At 55.6% G+C, this 18672-nt stretch overlaps 1 protein-coding gene across 3 annotated transcripts in view; it reads right to left on the minus strand.

Annotated features, from left to right (window-relative positions):
• Window positions 1-18672, minus strand: part of SLC4A4 (solute carrier family 4 member 4) — a 121069-nt gene that overhangs the window by 39144 nt on the left and 63253 nt on the right. For 2 of the 3 annotated variants that reach the window (XM_054392253.1, XM_054392254.1), the window contains exons 5-10: window positions 17114-17293; window positions 11443-11519; window positions 6845-7002; window positions 2970-3057; window positions 2088-2242; window positions 1245-1358 (exon numbers count right to left, since the gene is read on the minus strand). In XM_054392253.1, coding sequence (XP_054248228.1) covers window positions 1245-1358; window positions 2088-2242; window positions 2970-3057; window positions 6845-7002; window positions 11443-11519; window positions 17114-17293 — 772 coding nt within the window. Of the gene's footprint in view, window positions 1-1244; window positions 1359-2087; window positions 2243-2969; window positions 3058-6844; window positions 7003-11442; window positions 11520-14091; window positions 14188-17113; window positions 17294-18672 lie in introns of all 3 variants that reach the window. The other variant, XM_054392255.1, reaches the window with a different exon arrangement.

Raw genomic sequence — 18672 nt, forward strand, 5'->3', positions numbered from 1 at the left:
GGAAAGGAAGAGGCACTGAGGTTGGAAAGGAAGAGGCACTAAGGTTGCAAAGGAAGAGGCACTAAGGTTGCAAAGGAAGAGGCACTAAGGTTGCAAAGGAAGAGGCACTAAGGTTGGAAAGGAAGAGGCACTGAGGTTGGAAAGGAAGAGGCACTAAGGTTGGAAAGGAAGAGGCACTAAGGTTGGAAAGGAAGAGGCACTAAGGTTGGAAAAGAAGAGGCACTAAGGTTGGAAAGGAAGAGGCACTAAGGTTGGAAAGGAAGAGGCACTAAGGTTGGAAAGGAAGAGGCACTAAGGTTGGAAAGGAAGAGGCACTAAGGTTGGAAAGGAAGAGGCACTAAGGTTGGAAAAGAAGAGGCACTGAGGTTGGAAAGGAAGAGGCACTGAGGTTGGAAAGGAAGAGGCACTAAGGTTGGAAAGGAAGAGGCACTAAGGTTGGAAAAGAAGAGTCACTAAGGTTGGAAAAGAAGAGTCACTAAGGTTGGAAAGGAAGAGGCACTGAGGTTGGAAAGGAAGAGGCACTAAGGTTGGAAAGGAAGAGGCACTGAGGTTGGCAAAGGAAGAGGCACTGAGGTTGGCAAAGGAAGAGGCACTAAGGTTGGAAAGGAAGAGGCACTGAGGTTGGAAAGGAAGAGGCACTAAGGTTGGAAAGGAAGAGGCACTAAGGTTGGAAAGGAAGAGGCACTAAGGTTGGAAAGGAAGAGGCACTAAGGTTGGAAAGGAAGAGGCACTAAGGTTGGAAAAGAAGAGGCACTAAGGTTGGAAAGGAAGAGGCACTAAGGTTGGAAAGGAAGAGGCACTAAGGTTGGAAAAGGAAGAGGCACTAAGGTTGCAAAGGAAGAGGCACTAAGGTTGCAAAGGAAGAGGCACTAAGGTTGCAAAGGAAGAGGCACTAAGGTTGCAAAGGAAGAGGCACTAAGGTTGGAAAAGAAGAGGCACTAAGGTTGGAAAAGAAGAGGCACTAAGGTTGCAAAGGAAGAGGCACTAAGGTTGGAAAAGAAGAGGCACTAAGGTTGGAAAAGAAGAGTCACTAAGGTTGGAAAAGAAGAGTCACTAAGGTTGGAAAAGACCTTTAAATTCATCAAGTCCAGCCCAACTCCCATGACCACTAAACTGAAGCTCCACATCTGCAGGCTTCTTGAACACCTCCAGGAACGGAAAGCTGAAGAGGGCAAAACAGTTCTGCGAGAGAGAGAGAGAGAGACCTTGTCCCCTTGCCTCCCTCTGAGCAGTGTGTCACTCACCTGCCAGTTCTCTGCAGCTCCTCACAGTCCCCATGGCCACCCCCTCCATGCCCTCCATCATGAGGAGTGTCTCCATTCATCTGCAGGTTCTCCCCACCAGAGTACATGTTTTTCCTGGGCAAGAAAGCAAACCAAACAGAAGCTCACAGCCAGAGGGCTCCACACCACAGAACCACAGAATCCTGGAGTGGCTCAGGTTGGAAGGGACCTCAGAGATGATCTGCTCCAACCTCACTGCCATGGACAGGGACACCTCCCACCAGCCCAGGATGCTCAAGGCTTCATCCAACCTGGCCTTGAACACCTCCAGGGAGGAGGAATCCACAGCCTCCCTGGGCAGCCTGTTCCAGAATCTCAGCACCCTCACACTGAAGAACTTCTTCCTAAGCTCCACTCTAACCCTGCTCTCCCTCAGCTTCATTCCCCCTTAGAATCATAGAATCAACCCAGGTTGGAAGAGACCTCCCAGATCATCCAGTCCAACCTTGTCCTGCCTCTAGACCCCCCCTAGGGACAGTCCCCCCACATCCTCCACCCATGCTCCCTCCAGAGAAGTGCTCCACAACCTTTCCTGAAGCCAGGTGGTACAGAGGAGCCTCAAAGGCTGACCTGCCAACAGCCACAGTGCAATGCTGGGAAGACCAAGCAGACCCTCAAGGGGTCTGTGCATGTCACCAGGTGCCTGCAGCATCACCTCAGAGGCTACAAAGCTGCAGGGACTTCCTCCAGCCAGCCAGGAAGCCCTGGAAAGATCTCTAAATGGATAGAGCTGCAGGAACCTGAGCTTCCCAAAGCACCTTGCCCTTCCCACCAACTCTCCACTGCCTTGCCTCCTGCCTGTACCTTTTCTCTGAAGAAGGCAGGGACTTGGGGGGCTCTATCCTGATGGCTGGATCCCATTCTCCAGGGGGGAGCACAATGACCTCATCCAGAAACTCATCGATGCCAGCGATCAGGTCCTGCCGGTCCTTGGCTTTGTAGGCAATGTCATGGAAAACCTGGCAGGAAAAGGGAGGCTCCAGCTAGGAGAAACGCTTGTGCTCCCTGCAGCCCAGGCTCCACAGGCAGCCCCTGCAAGGCCTTTTGGTCCACACAGCCAATTTTCAGCAGCAGGGCAGCACGAAGCCAGGTAAAAGAGCTCTGTGGACAGCTGGAATCACACCACAGGAGGGGTTGGAAGGGACCTCTGGAGATCATCCACTCCAACCCCCCTGCCTTGGTTGGAGTGGATGATCTCCAGAGGTCCTAGAGAAGGTCACACAGAGAACAGCCAGGTGGCTCTGGGATGTCACCAGGGATGGAAACTCCACCACCTCCCTGGGCAGCCTGCCCCTGACATTACAGAAGTTCCACCTCACTTCTTCCTCCTCACATCACAGTCTTGATGGAACTTCTGATGGTCAGGTTGGTGCCTGCTATGCCTTGCCCTGACACTGGGCACCACTGAACCAAGCCTGGTGCCATCTTCCTGCCACCCACCCTGGAAGTATTGCTCAGCATTGATGAGATCCCCCTCAGGCTGCTCTTTTCCAACCCCAAAAGCTTCACTTCTCTCAGTCTCTCCCCACCAGAGCTGTCCCAAATCCCCCTCAGGCATCTCTGCAGCCTTTGCAGGAGGAGGAGGTGACACTGAGGATGGGGATGCCCCTTCCCAGCATGGAAGGAAAGCTGATGAAGTGAAGCTTGGGAGAAGCCCCCTGAGAGAGGAGATGTGATGGCACTCACCTCATCTGACATCAGGGTGGCGATGGCTCGCCCGATCTCATGGTAGGACTTGGCTTTGCCCTTCGGTCCCAGCAGGATGAAGAGGAACCTGAGAAGACAAACAGGTTACCCCCATTTAGGATCACCACAAGTACCACTGGCAGAAGATCTGGGCAGAAATCCAGCCTGGAAGAGCTTTGTTAGAGATCCAGAGGCTGGCAGTTGGCCTCCCAACAACTCGGGAGTGGAGGTCGCAGCCTGCAGCCCACCAGGGTGTCTGGGACAAGGCTTGAGACCACCACCATGGCCAGGTGCTCTCAGAGCCCTGCACAGGTGTCAGCACCATCCAAGAAGCCAGACTGCAGGATGAGGGGAAGGAAGGACCTTCTTCCAATGCCCACCACCATGATGGATGCAGCTCAAGCACAGAGTGGTCAGGAAGCCACAGCCTGTGCACCACAGAAAGCTCTTCCCCCTCCATGGGCAGCTCTCTGGTCCTGTGTCTAAGCTCAAGCTCCTTGTGTAAGACACCTGTGCTAACCCCTGGTGCTGTTCCACTCTCCTTTGCCTGAGGGGACAGGAGAAGACTGAAGGGTGCTTGCCCCACACAGCTGCAAGGGCAGGGACACACCTGAGTGTCCTCTGGCACAGGATCAGAGAATGGCTTGAGTTGGAAGGGACCTGAAAGGTCATCTAGTCTCAGGCAAGATGACCTTGGAGGGTCCCTTCCAACCCACTGCACTCTGTGATGGCCCAGCCCTGTTCAAACTCAACAGCACTGACCAGGAGATAACTCCAAGCTGGGCAGAGCAGGAGACTCAGAGCCTGCCCACTCCATCCTGCCTTGGCTGCTGCCAGGAGACTCCTACAATGGGTTGGGTTGGAAGGGACCTTCAAGCTCATCCAGTTCCAACCCCCTGCCATGGGCAGGGACACCTCCCACCAGCACAGGCTGCTCAAGGCCTCATCCAACACCTCCAGGGAGGGAGCATCCACAGCCTCCCTGGGCAACCTGCTCCAGTGTCTCCCCACCCTCACTGCAAACAATTTCTTCCTCATCTGCAGTCTCAATCTCCCTTCTGCAGCTCAAAGCCATTGTCCTCTGTCCTGGCGCTCCCAAGCCCTTGTCAAAAGTCCCTTCCCAGCTCTCCTGGAGCTCCCTTCAGGTACTGGAAGGTTGCTCTAAGGTCTCCCCAGATCCCTTCTCTTCTCCAGGCTGAAGAGCCCCAACTCTCCCAGCCTGTCCCCATGAGGGAGGTGCTGCAGTCCTGAGTGGAGGCAGGAGGGCCAGCAGAGCAGTGGGCACAGAGAGGAGATGCTCTCAGCCCCCCAGCTTGCTCCCTGGAAGCCACATGGCCCCTCCAGGCTATCAGCTGGGACTCCACCTGCTTGCTAATGCTCTGCTGGGGCTCAGCTCTCATTGAGGGTTCAGCACCTCCCATGTGGCTCCCAACCATGGCTCAGCAATCAATGAATCAATAAATAAGGCAGCCCTGAATCTCTGCTCTGAGTATCCCCCACCCACCAGAGCCCTCCCACCCTTCTGAGGGCTTCATGCCTCAACTGCTCAGGTGCAGGAAAAGGTCTACCATGAGGTTTTGCCCAGGAGAAGCCCTTTCTGCTCAAGGGGTCTGAAATTCTCATACCATAAGGCATCAGGGCAGTGGGACAGGATCCACGAAGACCTAGCAAAGGGCTTTACTAACAGCAACACTTCCCAGCTGACTTCTTCAAGGCTTTCACTTCAGGTTCACATGGACTGAGCCATACACGCCCAGGTCATGCCCTCTGCTCTCCTCCTACCTCCTGCAACTTTCCCTTGTGTCCCACAAGTTCTTCTAAAATGAAGCTGAAGACAAACTGCTCCCCAGGCAACTCTTTCAGAGGTGCAAATCACCCAGAGGCATTAATTAATAGCAAGCAGCTTCACAGCTCCAGAAGCTGCTGCTCAGCACTCTCCTGGTTTTCCAGGGGGGTGAGAAATCATTCCAGCAGCTGGCTCCCTTCCAGGGACTGCCAGAAGGACCTGAATGCTCTGGCACTGCCTGAGATGTTTCACCTCATACAATGGTTTCTCCTGGGCAACAGCTTCCAGGCAGTGCTGCCAGCCCTCAGCCCTGGGACAGCTGTCTGCAACTGGATCTCTAGCTGCTCAAGTGCACAGGATTTTGACCTCCACAGCCCACCTGAAGCATCAACTGGCACCAAGGGAAGAGATGGCCACGAAAGGTCACCTCCCCTTCAGCCCTGTGCCCACCCCAGGGGTGTTCAACCCTCACACCAACCTGACAGAGACAGATGCAGATCATCCTGTGGCTACTCAACAAACCTGGATCACCACTGCCAACTTCCACCTCAACAGGAGGAGAAACTGTGAGGCTGCTGGAGCCCTGGAGCAGGCTACCCAGAGAGGTTGTGGAGTCTCCTCCTCTGCAGACTTTCCAGACCCACCTGGATGTGTTCCTGTGTGACCTGCCCTGGCTGACCCTGCTCTGGCAGGGGGGGCTGGACTCAATAATCTCCAGAGGTGCCTTCCAAGCCCTACTATCCTCTGACTCCATGATTGCCCTGCAGCAATCCCCAGCCCTAAAGCATCAGCTGAAGCTCCTCTAGAACCCCCCCAGATGGTTTTGCACTGCCTGGCTCTTGCAGAGCCTGCTTTGGCCAATTGATCATTTAACAGAATAAAGAGAGAAGCCCTGGAGGAGAGCAGCTGGAAGGCTCCAGCATCTTGTGGAGCCTGTGGGCTGTGAAGTGCACAACCACAAGAGGAAGAGGAGATGGCCAAGGCTCAGTGCTGAGTGAGGAGATGCCTGCCCAGGGCTGGTCTGGGATTTCCCTGATTGAATTTCACAGGATGCAGCCTTTGCAAATGGCTTCTTCATCCCTCCTGGGTGCCACCTAATGAGCCTCTCTGCCCTGATTAGGGCCAGTGCTTGGTTGGGAGGACAGCAAATGGACAATATTGTTTCCTGGAGAGGAGGGGGGAGGGAAAAGCAGCCCTGTTGGCATGGAAGGACACAACTTGATTAATGCTGCGGAGTAATGAGGTTGTTCAGCAGCCCCAGATAGAGCTTCCTGGCTCCCAGTACCAAAACAAACACTGCCTGCTGTCCATCTGCTTAAAAAAAACCCCAAACCAACCCAAACAGACTCACAGGTTCATGGAAGGGGATGGGTTGGAAGGGACCTCAGCATGGGCAGAGAAAAGCATCCTCTGCTGTCACCACCTGAGGTGGGACAGGGCACACGCATGTGAGAAGAGACCAACCTCCACCTGGCTCCAACCACCTCTGAGGGACTTGTAGAGGGGGATGAGGTCTGCCCACATAGAATGGTTTGGGTTGGAAGGGACCTCCAAAGGTCATCTTGTCCAACAGCCCTGCAGGCAGCAGGGAGACCTCCAACCAGATCAGGGCCACATCCAGTCTGATCTTGAATGTCTCCAGGGATGGAGCCTCAACCACATCCCTGGGCAACCTGTTCCAGTGTCCAGAATTCCTTCCTGATGTCCAACCTAACTCTGCCCTGCTCCATTTTCAAACCATTGCTCCTCATCCTATCCCCACAGCCCCTTCTGGATAGTCCCTCTTGCAGCACTCCCCTTCAGGAACTGGAAGGCTGCTCTAGGGTCTCCCCAGAACCTTCTCTTCTGCAGCTGCAGAAGGACTTGCCTGATGTCTGCATGGCTTACACCTTGTACCTTACAGCCCAACCCAGGCTCTGAACCTCCTGGAGCAGGAGGGTGACTTCTCTTACTTTAACCCAAGAATCCTGATGGCTGTGCATGGCCCACGATGGACACCCATGGAGAATGGCACCTCCTGGCCTGCTGCCTTTGTTCTGAACACAGTTCTCAGCCCTTGTGGCCCTGCCTGGGGGCTGAAGTCTCTCACCTGGTGGGCACAGGGACCTCAGTCAGAGCCCCCAGCATGACCGCCTGCTGCAGCCGGACGAAGGCAATGAAAGGGCTCTCCAGGAAGTCCACCTCCCCAACCAGCACGTTGGAGGCCTCAGCATCTCGAGGCAGCTTCTTCATGAATTTGTTCTTCAGCTGCAGCAGTGAGAGAGGGACAAGAAAAGCCATTCTCCTTAGGAAGGTGGAATACAACCTGCCCAGGTCTCCTCCTCGGGCAGAAGACACCAGCGGCCCACAGGCAGCATCCCCCCACCCTCAGCCTGCTCACACACAGACACTGCCAAGGTGAGCCCCAGGGGAACAATCCAGCTCAGGATGCTGGTGGCCTCCTTGGCCACCTGAGCATGCAGTTGGCTCATGTTCAACTGCTGTCCACCAGCACCCCAGGTGCTTTCCTGCCAGGCAACTTTCCAGCCCCTCTGCCCCAAGCCTGGAGCGTGGCAAGGGTAGAATCCTAGAATGGGTTGGGTTGGGAGGGACCTTGAAGGTCATCCAGTCCCAAACCCCTGCCATGGGCAGGGACACCTTCCTCCAGCCCAGCTTGGTCTGGGCTCCATCCAGCCTGGCTTTGAACAATGCCAGGGAGGGAGCAGCCACAACCACCCCGGGCAGGGAGCAGCCACAACCACCCCGGGCAGGGAGCAGCCACAACCACCCCGGGGCAGGGAGCAGCCACAACCACCCTGGGCAGGGAGCAGCCACAACCACCCCGGGCAGCGAGCAGCCACAACCACCCGGGGCAGGGAGCAGCCACAACCACCCGGGGCAGGGAGCAGCCACAACCACCCGGGGCAGGGAGCAGCCACAACCACCCGGGGCAGGGAGCAGCCACAACCACCCGGGGCAGGGAGCAGCCACAACCACCCGGGGCAGGGAGCAGCCACAACCACCCCGGGCAGGGAGCAGCCACAACCATCCCGGGCAGGGAGCAGCCACAACCACCCTGGGCAGGGAGCAGCCACAACCATCCCGGGCAGGGAGCAGCCACAACCATCCCGGGCAGGGAGCAGCCACAACCACCCTGGGCAGGGAGCAGCCACAACCATCCCGGGCAGGGAGCAGCCACAACCACCCTGGGCAGGGAGCAGCCACAACCATCCCGGGCAGCGAGCAGCCACAACCACCCCGGGCAGGGAGCAGCCACAACCATCCCGGGCAGGGAGCAGCCACAACCACCCCGGGCAGGGAGCAGCCACAACCACCCCGGGCAGGGAGCAGCCACAAACTGGGCAGGTTCCCAGAAGCTGGAAGTCAAAAGCCAAAGTGAATGAACTCCCAGCTACCCAAACTCCCTGAAGCTCTCCCTCCCCTCAGGCTGGTGGCAGGATCTGTGCTGGAGGACATCCCCAGTGCATTTCAAGCTGGGTCATGCAGGCTGACAGACCTCCCAGTGAGGAATGTCTGCCCCTGACCCTGGAGCTGAGGAGATGTTCAAGCAGCAAAAGCAGTGAATCACTCCCACCAGCAATCACAGGACTTTGTTCCAAGCACTGGGATTCCCCCCCCCCCAGCACCCTTCCCATCCTGGGGGAAGGCAGGAGGGCTTCTCTCAACAGGGCCAAGTTCTGCCTGAACTTCAGAGCTGGCTTTGGCAGGGTTTCCCTGTGGGTATGGAGACACCAATGTGAACACAAACAGTGACACACCACCAGCAGCAGCAGCAGGAGGAGGCTTCTGTGCCTCTCTCTGACTGACCCGCTGGGCTTTGTCCCACGCGCAAAGAGGAGATAACAGCAGGTGAGGAAACTCCCCTTCTCCCAACATCTCCTCACCTTCCAGATGCCTCTGCATCAGCTCAGCAAGCCAGCTCCCTGATAAAGCCATTTCCTTCCCATGCCCCTTTTGTTTCACACAAGTCCTGGCAATGCAGCCACTGGCAGCTGCCAAGGACATCTGAACAGAGCACAACCAAAGGACTCCTCACAGGAGGAGGTGGGGGACAGGAGTGGGAAGAGCAGCAGGAGCTTCCCCAGCTTCCTACAGGCTGCTAAAGGCTGCCCTTGACTCTCCTCAACCACTTTTGGTCACAGCCAAAGCTGGAAACAAGCTGGAATACTGTCCCATCAGCAAGACTAAGTCAACTGAGAGCTGACTTGGCTCTGACACCATCAATGACAACCAAAGGATTCAAAACTTGTCCTGCCCAGAGGGCTGCTCAAAGGAGGAAGGGCACAGTGTGGTTTGAGATGTCTCCCATGGGATAAGGCAGAGTGAAACTCCAAGGCAGGTGGTCAGAGGTACAGCTCAGCCCAAACATGAGAGAAGCTGAAGAAATTTAGCATGAGGGTGGTGAGAGCCTGGCCCAGGCTGCCCAGGGAGGTGGGGGCTGCCCCATCCCTGGAGCTCTTCCAGGTCAGGTTGGTTGGGGCTCTCAGCAACCTGCTCTAGTGGCAGATGTCCCAGCCTGCAAATAACGTCCAGGTGGGGAAATCTGTTCCCTGTCCAGCTCCTGCTCTCCTTACAGCCTGGGTTATCCCCTCACCTCCTCCATGGCAAGCAAAGCTGTGCTCCAGAAAGGTGCCAGGCATCTCCCCCAGCTCCAGCAAGACAGAGGCTGCAGTCAATCAGTAACCAGCAGTGAGATCTGGGGTGATTTCTCAGGCTGGCATGGAAAGGCAGGCAGCACAAGGGCTCCATTGTGCAAAGTTCATCAGCAGGACATGGGCTAATTAACCAAGAGGCTTGTTGGAACCAGTTTGCTTTCCAGTAATGGGTTTCACTACAAGCAGGCAGGCACTGACTGCTCTGGAAGCTGAAAACCTTGGAGCATGCTTCCAAGCTGGCTTCACTGATGGATTTCATCAGGGGCAGCCCCACAGCAGCTGGGTTTGCACCCAAGTCTACACTGGAAACCTGACAGCCACCCAGAGGTACCTCAGCAGGAGGGACAGCTGAGGCTGGCACACCAGCAGAGAAAGGTGAGGAAGGGACCTCTGGAGATCACCCAGTCCAAACCCCCTGCTAAAGAAGGGATCACGATGCCCAGAGAGGTGGTGGAGCCTCCATCACACAGACCACACAGGATGTTAGGGGCTGGAAGGGACCTCTGGAGATCTTCCAGTCCAACCCCCCTGCCAGAGCAGGACCAGAGGATCCAGCACAGGTCACACAGGAACACATCCAGATGGAGCTGCTGGATAGTCTCCAGAGAAGGAGACTCCACAACCCCTCTGAGCAGCCTGCTCCAGTGCTCTGTGAGCCTCCCAGTGAAGAAGTTCCTCCTCATGTTGAGGTGGAACCTCCTGTGCTGGAGTTTCTATCCATTGCTCCTTGTCCTGTCACAGGGTGCAAGTGAGCAGAGCCTGTCCCCTGCCTCTTGACCCCCAGCCCTCAGATATTTATTATCAAATCCCCTCTCAGTGTTCTCCAGACTAACCACCCCCAGGGCTCTCAGCCTCTCCTCACCCCCCTCAGCATCCTTGGAGCCCTCCCTTGGACTCTCCCCAGCAGATCCCTGTCCCTCTTGACCTGGGGAGCCCAGAACTGGATGCAAGATTCCAGGTGAGGTCTCAGCAGGGCAGAGTAGAGGGGGAGGAGAATCTCCCTCCATCTGCTGGCCACACTCCTCTGACTGCCCCCCAGGACCCCATCTCTGGAGACATTCCAAACCCACCTGGATATGTTCCTGTGTGACCTTCTCTAGGTAACTCTGCTTGGCAAAGGGGTTGGACTGGATGCCCTCCAGAGGGCCCATTCCAATCCATTCTGGGATGCTTTTAATGACTCTGAACTCATTTTCCTACACTGCTGCTGCTGCTGGGTGCCTTTAAGGCTGAGCTGCCCTTACAGAAGCCCCCAGCCAGGCATCATTTGAAGGACCAGAGTCATGGCCAGCTACTCAAAATGCTTTTCCAAAGGAACTCTCATTGGCATTCAGAGCAACCATGGGGCTAGAGAACACTGAAAGGCTTGGGGAGGTGGCGGGGAAGAGATTCTCCAAAAGAAACAGTCAGGCTTTGAGTTAAAAGAAAAAACAAACCAAACAACAACCCAACACTTTTTGAGGCAAGACAAAGGTTTTTTTGGACTCTGCACAGAGCCCTCATTCAGACACCAGTTGAACCAAACTCAGTCTTCAGCTCCCAGAAAGGACAAAGAACATCTCCCTAGGCTAAGGACTTGGTCCCATTGGCACTGGAGGGCAGTTTTAGTTACTGCTCTCTGTTTTGGAGCTGCTCTTCCATGGTTACTTGCCAGCAGAGCTGCCTTGCTGAGGTGGTGCACAGGTAGCCTCTGCCATGCCCCCAGCTGCTGTCGTGGGGATGCTTTATCCCTTAAAGCTCCTGATCTGCACACCCCCAGAGGGCTGCAGGACCTGAGCTCCCTGCTGTCTCCCCCCTGCAGACCTCCTCAGCAGGAGGAGGATCCAAATCACATCCATGGATCTTCTCCCTCCTTTCTCCTGGGTGTCACCTACTGTTTTCAAGGGCTGCTGCTCAGACCGTGCACAGGAGGCAGCCTCAGGACCCAGCCATGCCCTGCTCACCTTTTTTCCTGCTTCACTTCTGTGGTCCCCAACATGCAGCTCCTAACCCAGGCAGACATCCCCCAGCAAAGGCTGAGTCTGAAGCTTACCTGATCCTTCTCAGGCTTGTCAGAGATGTCGTTGAGGCTGGTGGAAGTGAGGTTTCTGTGAGCCATGGCTGGGCTGCCTGCAAGAACAATGGCAGCACACCAGTTAAAGCTCCTGCCTCCAGCCAGCCAGAAGAACACAGAGGCTCAGGCTACAGCAACACCCTTCCTTGACCAAGGGGGGTTGATGTGGGCAATTTCAGACCCTGGCAGGCTGCTTTCTGTGACTTCACATGGCACATGGGACAGGAAGATGTTCTAGCACTCGGTCATCTCTGACCCACAGCGTCCCCACGGCTCTGAGGACAGCACAGAGTCCAAGGACTTTCCATAATCCCTACCTGTGGGAGACAAAACCAAAGCAGCAACACAACGCTGTCCTGCTTTCAGCTGGGACAGACCCTGATGCTGCCAGGTTGCCCAGGACCTAGCCACAAACCCAGCCCTCAACACAGCTGGGGCCCTCATGGTCATCCCAGCCTGCAAAGCCCTCACCTCAGCTCTCCTGTGCAGAAGGCACCTGCAAGCTTCAGGCAAAGGGCTCTCAGGAAGCTCCTGCTGGCACACTGGAGCAGGTCAGAGGAGAATGTTCCCTTCTCTGACACTTCCTCTGGAGTGTGCCAGCACTCCTGCTTCAGTCAGTGACACAGCTCCTGCCAGGCTCAGGAGGACCTGAGTTTGAGGAGGAAGCAAGCCTGCACCTGCCCTCCTTTCTGAGAGCCATCCCCACCGAGAGCTGGGAGCACACCAGCCCTAACTCCAACCACCTGGCACAGCACACAGACCTTACTCCCCCTCCCTTTTCCCCCTCATCAGCTTGGCCTTGCCTTAAGAGACCAACCCTAACACCTTCCAACCTTCTCTTTCTTCTCTGGAGGCAGCAAGCATCTGACAAGTCCCACTTGAAAGACAGCTCTCACCGGCTGAGATGGTGATCCCTGAGAGGATGATTCCTATCTCCATCTGCTTGCAAAACTTCTGCACTTCCTGCTGACAGCCCAAACTTCTAAAGCACATAACATGACTGTTCTGCCCCCAAAGTGTGGTGTCTGTGCAGGTCATCCTTTGAAGATGCCCTCACAAGGTCCTCAAGTTCAGACTAGCCCCACTCTGACCATCCTCAGAACGCAGACTGCAAACCACAAGCTTCACCTTCCACCAGCTTTGCTGACCTGAGCAACCTGACAGCAGCCCAGCCTGCATTTAGAAGTTTCCCCCAAATCCTTGATTTTTATCTTGACCACCAAGCAAAGGCCAAGAAAAAAAAAAACAAAATCAGAACAAAATCCCTGCTAGAAATGCAAGACCCAACAGGTGCCCCTGCCAGAGCCTTGGGCATGCCACAGCCACCCTCCTCGTGGAGCTTGCTAACTGAGGAGGAAAAGTTCCTCATTTAGGAGAATTTCCTGATTCAGCCTAAACCAGGAAAGGTGAGGTGAGCCTGGGAAAGGTGAGGTGAGCCTCTCCCTGGCTGTGCTCAGGCAAGTCCTGGTGCAAGAAGTGAGGTGAGAAGTCCAAAGCCCTCCATGGTATCACCTCACCCTACTAACAGCCATCCCCTTCATGGAGAGCACCCTGAACCTCCCAGGCCTGCAGGTTGCTGTGGCCTGCAAAGAACATCCTGGGGCCATCAGTGCAATAAGCTGAGCCTCCCTGGGGCACCATCACACTCCTCTGTGGTCAGCATGGCTCCTGAGGAGCAATGTTCTACCAAGGATCATCAGCGGGAAGCAGAGTGGCAGAGAGAAGTCCAGCTCTGGAATGTCAGTGAGGGAGCAAGGGTGAGCTCTCCTCTTGTATGGAATTGCATAGAATCATGGAATTGGTTTGGGTGGAAGAGACCTTTGAGACCATCCACTCCAACTGTTAACCCAGCACTGCCAGCTCACCACCGAACCATGGCCCCCAGCAGCACATCTCCACAGCTTTGAAACCCCTCCAGGGATGGGGACTCCACCACTGCCCTGGGCAGCCTGGGCAAGGGCTTGACAACTCTTAGGGGAAGAAATTGTTCCTCATGTCCAACCTGAACCTCTTCTCGTGCAACTTGAGGCTGTTTCCTCTTAGAATCACAGAATGGTCTGGGCCAGAAGGGACCTCAAAGGTCATCCAGTCCCTACAGTCAACAGGGACACCCCCAACTAGACCAGGCTGCCCAAGACCTCATTGATCCTCACCTTAAAAATCTTGTCCTGTCACTTGTTCCTTGGGAGAAGAGACCAACCCCCACCTGGCTCCAACCTCCTTGTCCAACCTAAACCTCCCCCTCCAGGGCAATGAAAATGTTTAAGTCGCAGCACCGGTGGCAAAACTCATGGAGCCCTTTTGACAGCCCAAGGGAAGGGACATCCCTAAGTGTCTCCTGAAGAGGAGCACAGCCTGACCTACCTGTTCCATCCCAGATGAAGCAAAAATACCCAAAAAAAACCCAAAAAGGCAAAAGAGAATGAAACAGAGCAGGGAGGGGAGAAGAAGAGCAGAGCAGCAGCCATCCATCTGCAGCCTCCCCACTGTTAATGCAGCAGCAAGCATTAGAAGCCTGGTTGGTGCCAGTTCCCTCTTGCTCTTCTTCTTCCCCTTCTTCTTCTTCTTTCTTCTTCTTCCTGCCATGTCCACCAGCCCCCCCAGGGTGTCCCCCTGCCCCTCACTTACTGAGCCATCCCACGCTGGGGCTGCGCTGCACCTGGACCTCGTCGTCGGCCGTGCGGGTGGCCAGGCAGGGCACGGAGCTCTCCAGGGGGCTGCGTGCTTGGAGGGGGCAAGCAGCAGACAGGAGCAGCAGCAGAGGAGGAGGAAGAAGGAAGAGAGCAAAAGTCAAAAGGAAAGAACAGGAAAAAAAGAACCCAAGAGGTAAGTAAGGAAGGAAATTGCACAAGCAAGGCAGGAAGGAGGCAGAAGGTTTGGCTGGCTGCAGTGATGCCTTTCTGTAAGGCAACACCTCTGGGGCAGGGCAGCTCCACCTTTCAGTGGGCTGCAGCCAGCTCTCCAGCCCTGCTGCCTACAGTTCAAGGTGTCTCAGAAGGGGATTTCAAGCCCTCAAGCCAGGCAGCTGCAGTGCCAGCCGTGCTGAGCAGTCCCAGGTTGTGGTGGGGTCAGGGAGGACAGCAGACACACGGTGCTCTTGGAGAAACATCAGGGCAGGTCCCTGAAGGAGCCAGCTTGGGCCACACAGAGACACAAGCAGAGCAGTTTGGGCTTGGAAATGCACACCTCAGCCTGCAGTGCTTCAAATCTTGCCAACCTCTGCATCTTCCCAAAGCTCCAGAAAGAGCAGGAGGCATGGAGGTGGTAAGTGACAGCTCCAGGCACCTCCCCAGGCAGTGGGTTTGTGTTTTACCTACTGCTGCTCCTTCCTTCTTGAGGCAGACAGCAGCCACCTGCCCTGCCAGCAGAGAGGACACAGCAGAAAGCCCTGGGGCCCGTGGCTTGGAGAATGTTGTTCTCACAGATGGCATTGGGGTGGAAGGGACCCTCAGAGGTCATCTTGGCCAACCCCCCTGCAGACAGCAGAGACACTTCCAACTAGAGCAGGCTGCTCAGGGCCACATCAGGTCTGATCTTGAATGTCTCCAGGGATGGAGCCTCAGCCACATCCCTGGGCAACCTGTCCCAGTGTCTCACCACCTTCCTTGCACAGAACTTCCTCCTGGTGTCCAACCTGAACGTCTCCTGCTCCAGTTTCAAGCCACTGCCCCCTGTCCTACCCTCTTCTGAACAGTCCCTCCCCAGCCCTCCTGTAGGTCCCCTGCAGATATTGAAATGCAGCTCTAAGGTCTCCCTGCAGCCTTCTCCTCTTTTTGCTTGATCCCAAGTGAAACCAAACCCAAATCACTCACTGGGTGCCCAGTCCTGACATGACTGAGGCATCCCTGAGGGGACCTCAAGTGTTTGGCTGCTGAAGGGCAAAAAATAAAGCTGAGGCTCCTACAGATTTGAGGTCTTGAATGGGAAACCAGCAGCAGGGCTTGAGGAGCAACATCTCAGCTGGACCCCTCTCAGATCCAGCCCTCCACAGGCACTCCCAGCTGTGCACAACACCCAGGGTGCCTGCTGAGGACCCCCCAGGATGTTCTTTGGCTTCATACTCCAGGACTTTGGTGTTGTCCTCTCCATGCTGCATCCCCAAGGCACTCACACAGGACAAGGATGCACCACCAGCAGCAACAAATCTCTGCCCATGCACACACACACAGAGCTGCAGCCAAAGCCAAAGGCTGAGGAGGAGGAGAAGATATTATTGAAGGATGAGAAGAGGTTAGGGAGGAAGGTTAGGGCCTGGTTTAGAAGCAGGACACAGAGAGCTGAGAGGCCTCAAATGCACCAAGAAGGAAGCAATTTCTTGGCTTGCTGGGTGTTTTAAATGGGCACTTCTGGACAGATGTCCAGACTGCAGCAGGAGGCAGCTGCCACGAGTCCCAGACATGACAATAGGCTTACAACTCCTCTTTTTTTTTTTTTTTCCTTTGATTACCACCAGTAAGAGCACAGCAAATCCCAGTGGGGGTGGGTCAGGGTCACTGCCAGGGCCTCTCTTAGCTGTCTGCATGCACCACACACACTGAGGGACACCACACAAGCACAGCAGGCTCTAAGGGCACCGAGACACGGTCACGACACGCACCATGAGACAGCTTTAGGAGGGACAAAGCAAGATGGGAATCAGCTTTACCCACACTGGACAATGATTGAATGGCAATAAAATGCAAGCCAGATGTTACTCTCAGGTCATTTTGTGACCAGGGGTGCCATTGGCACCATCTGCTGCAGCAATGGAACCTGCAGGAAAGCTTCCTCTCTGCCTTCAGCTCATCTTCATCGCTGCAGGGCAGGGAATGCTTTGCGTTGGAAGGGACCTCAAGGCTCAGCCAGTTCCAACCCCCTGCCATGGGCAGGGACACCTCACACTACAGCAGGTTGCTCACAGCCACATCCAGCCTGGCTGCAAAAACCTCCAGGGATGAGGCTTCCACCACCTCCCTGGGCAACCTCTGCCAGTCCCTCACCACCCTCATGAGGAAGAATTTCTTCCTAACATCCAATCTGAATCTCCCCACTTCTAGTTTTGTTCCATTCCCCCCAGTCCTATCACTCCCTGACACCCTCAAAAGTCCCTCCCCAGCTTTCTTGTAGCCCCTGCAGATACTGGAAGGCCACAATGAGGTCTCCTGGGAGCCTTCTCAGCCCCAACTCTCTCAGTCTGTCCCCACAGCAGAGCAGCTCCAGCCCTCTGCTCATCCTCGTGGCCCTGCTCTGCACACCCTCCAGCACCTCCAGATCCATCTTGTAACAAGGGCTCCAGAACTTTCTCTGGGCAACCTGCTGCAGACAACATTTTAGGTCCAGGCTCGCTCAGATGTTTTCCCCCCTACATCTCTTTCCTATCCTTATTCCCACACCAGCTTCTCTCTGCCTTCCCCTCTGCCTCCTGCAGCCTGCCTGCCTCCCCTCCTGCCCCAGTCAGTCCAGTGAAGATACAGGGAGAGCAGCATGCCAGGGCCAGAGCAGCCTCCAGAGCCCACCACTGACACGGGGGTCAGTGCAGGTCTCTCTGTGCCGGGCACAGGTTAGAGAAGCAATTGTCAAGGACCACGCAGTTAGTTGTGGGGGGTGGTGGAGGGGGGAGGAGGGTTTGCTTGAGAAGGGGAAGGCCATAGCCAGGTAGCCTCTGCATTACCATTATCAGGGTTGGTAAACATCCTACTTGCACTGGAGACGGTCTTGCCGATGTCGGCCAGGGAGCGCAGGTTGGACTTCTTGGTCTGGTGCCGGTGCTTCCTCAGCAGGGTGTAGGTGACCTTGTCCTTCAGCTCGGATTTCAGCAGCCCTGTCTCCATCTGATTGTCCACAATCATTTCTGTCACAGCAAAACACCAAAAAAAAAAAAAAAAAAAAAAAAAAAAAAGGAAGGGGAGGGTGTGGGGTGGGGGAAGGGAGAGAGGAGGCTAAGCGGAGAGTCAGGGAGCGCCTGGGGGAGCCTCCAGTCCGAGCCCTGACCCAGCGCTGCCACAGGGGCTGGGGGACACAGCTGCAAGCACAGAACTGGCAGGGCTGGAAGGGACCTCGAGGGTCAGCCAGATCCAACCCCCTGCCATGGGCAGGGACACCTCACACCAGAGCAGGTTGCTCAAGGGCTCATCCGACCTGGTCTTAAACACATAGAATCATGGAACTGTTGTCAGGGCTGGAAGGGACCTCAAGGCTCAGGCAGCTCCAACCCCCCTGCCATGGGCAGGGACACCTCACACCACAGCAGGTTGCTCACAGCCACCTCCAGCCTGGCTGTAAAAACCTCCAGGGATGAGGCTTCCACCACCCCCCTGGGCAACCTCTGCCAGGCTCTCACCACCCTCATGAGGAAGAATTTCTTCCTAACATCCAATCTAAATCTCCCCATATCTAGTTCTGCTCCATCCCCCCTAGTCCTGTCAATCCCTGACACCCTCAAAAGTCCCTCCCCAGCTTTCTTGTACCCCACTTCAAATACTGGAAGGGGCTACAAGAAGGTCTCCTGGGAGCCTTCTCTTCTCCAGACTGAACAACCCCAACTCTCTCAGGCTGTCCTCATAGCAGAGCAGCTCCAGCCCTCTGCTCATCCTCGTGGTCCTTCTCAGGGCACCTTCTAGCCCCTCCAGATCCTTCTTGTAACACAGGCTCCAGAACTTTCTCTGGGCAACCTGTTGCAGATGCCCAGGGCAGAGATGGAGTCCCCACCCCTGGAGGGGTTTCAAAGCCAGGGAGGTGTGGTGCTGACGGATATGATTCAGTGGTGACCTGGCAGTGTCCAGGTAATGGTTGGACTCCATGATTTTAAAGATCTCTTCACAGTACAGTAGAAGTTGGAAGGGACCTCCAGAGATCATTGAGTCCAAGCTCCCTGCCAGAGCAGGAGCACCCAGGGGAGTCTGCACAGGAACACATCCAGGTGGGGTTGGAAAGGCTCCAGAGAAGGAGACTCCACAACCCCCCTGGGCAGCCTGCTCCAGGGCTCTGTCAACCTCACAATGAAGAAGTTTCTCCTCATGTTGAGGTGGAACCTTCTCTGTTCAAGCTTGAACCTGGTGTTCCTTGGCATATCACTGTGCAGCACCCAAAAGAGCCTGGCCCCCTCCCCTTGCCCCCCACCCCTCAGCTATTGATAGACATTGATCAGCTCCCTCTCAGCCTTCTCCTCTCCAGACTAAACAGCCCCAGGGCTCTCAGTCTCTCTTCACAGGGGAGATGCTCAAGCCCCCT

This window comes from Indicator indicator, chromosome 25 (genome assembly GCF_027791375.1).
Source record: "Indicator indicator isolate 239-I01 chromosome 25, UM_Iind_1.1, whole genome shotgun sequence".
NCBI classification, from domain to species: Eukaryota; Metazoa; Chordata; class Aves; order Piciformes; family Indicatoridae; genus Indicator; species Indicator indicator.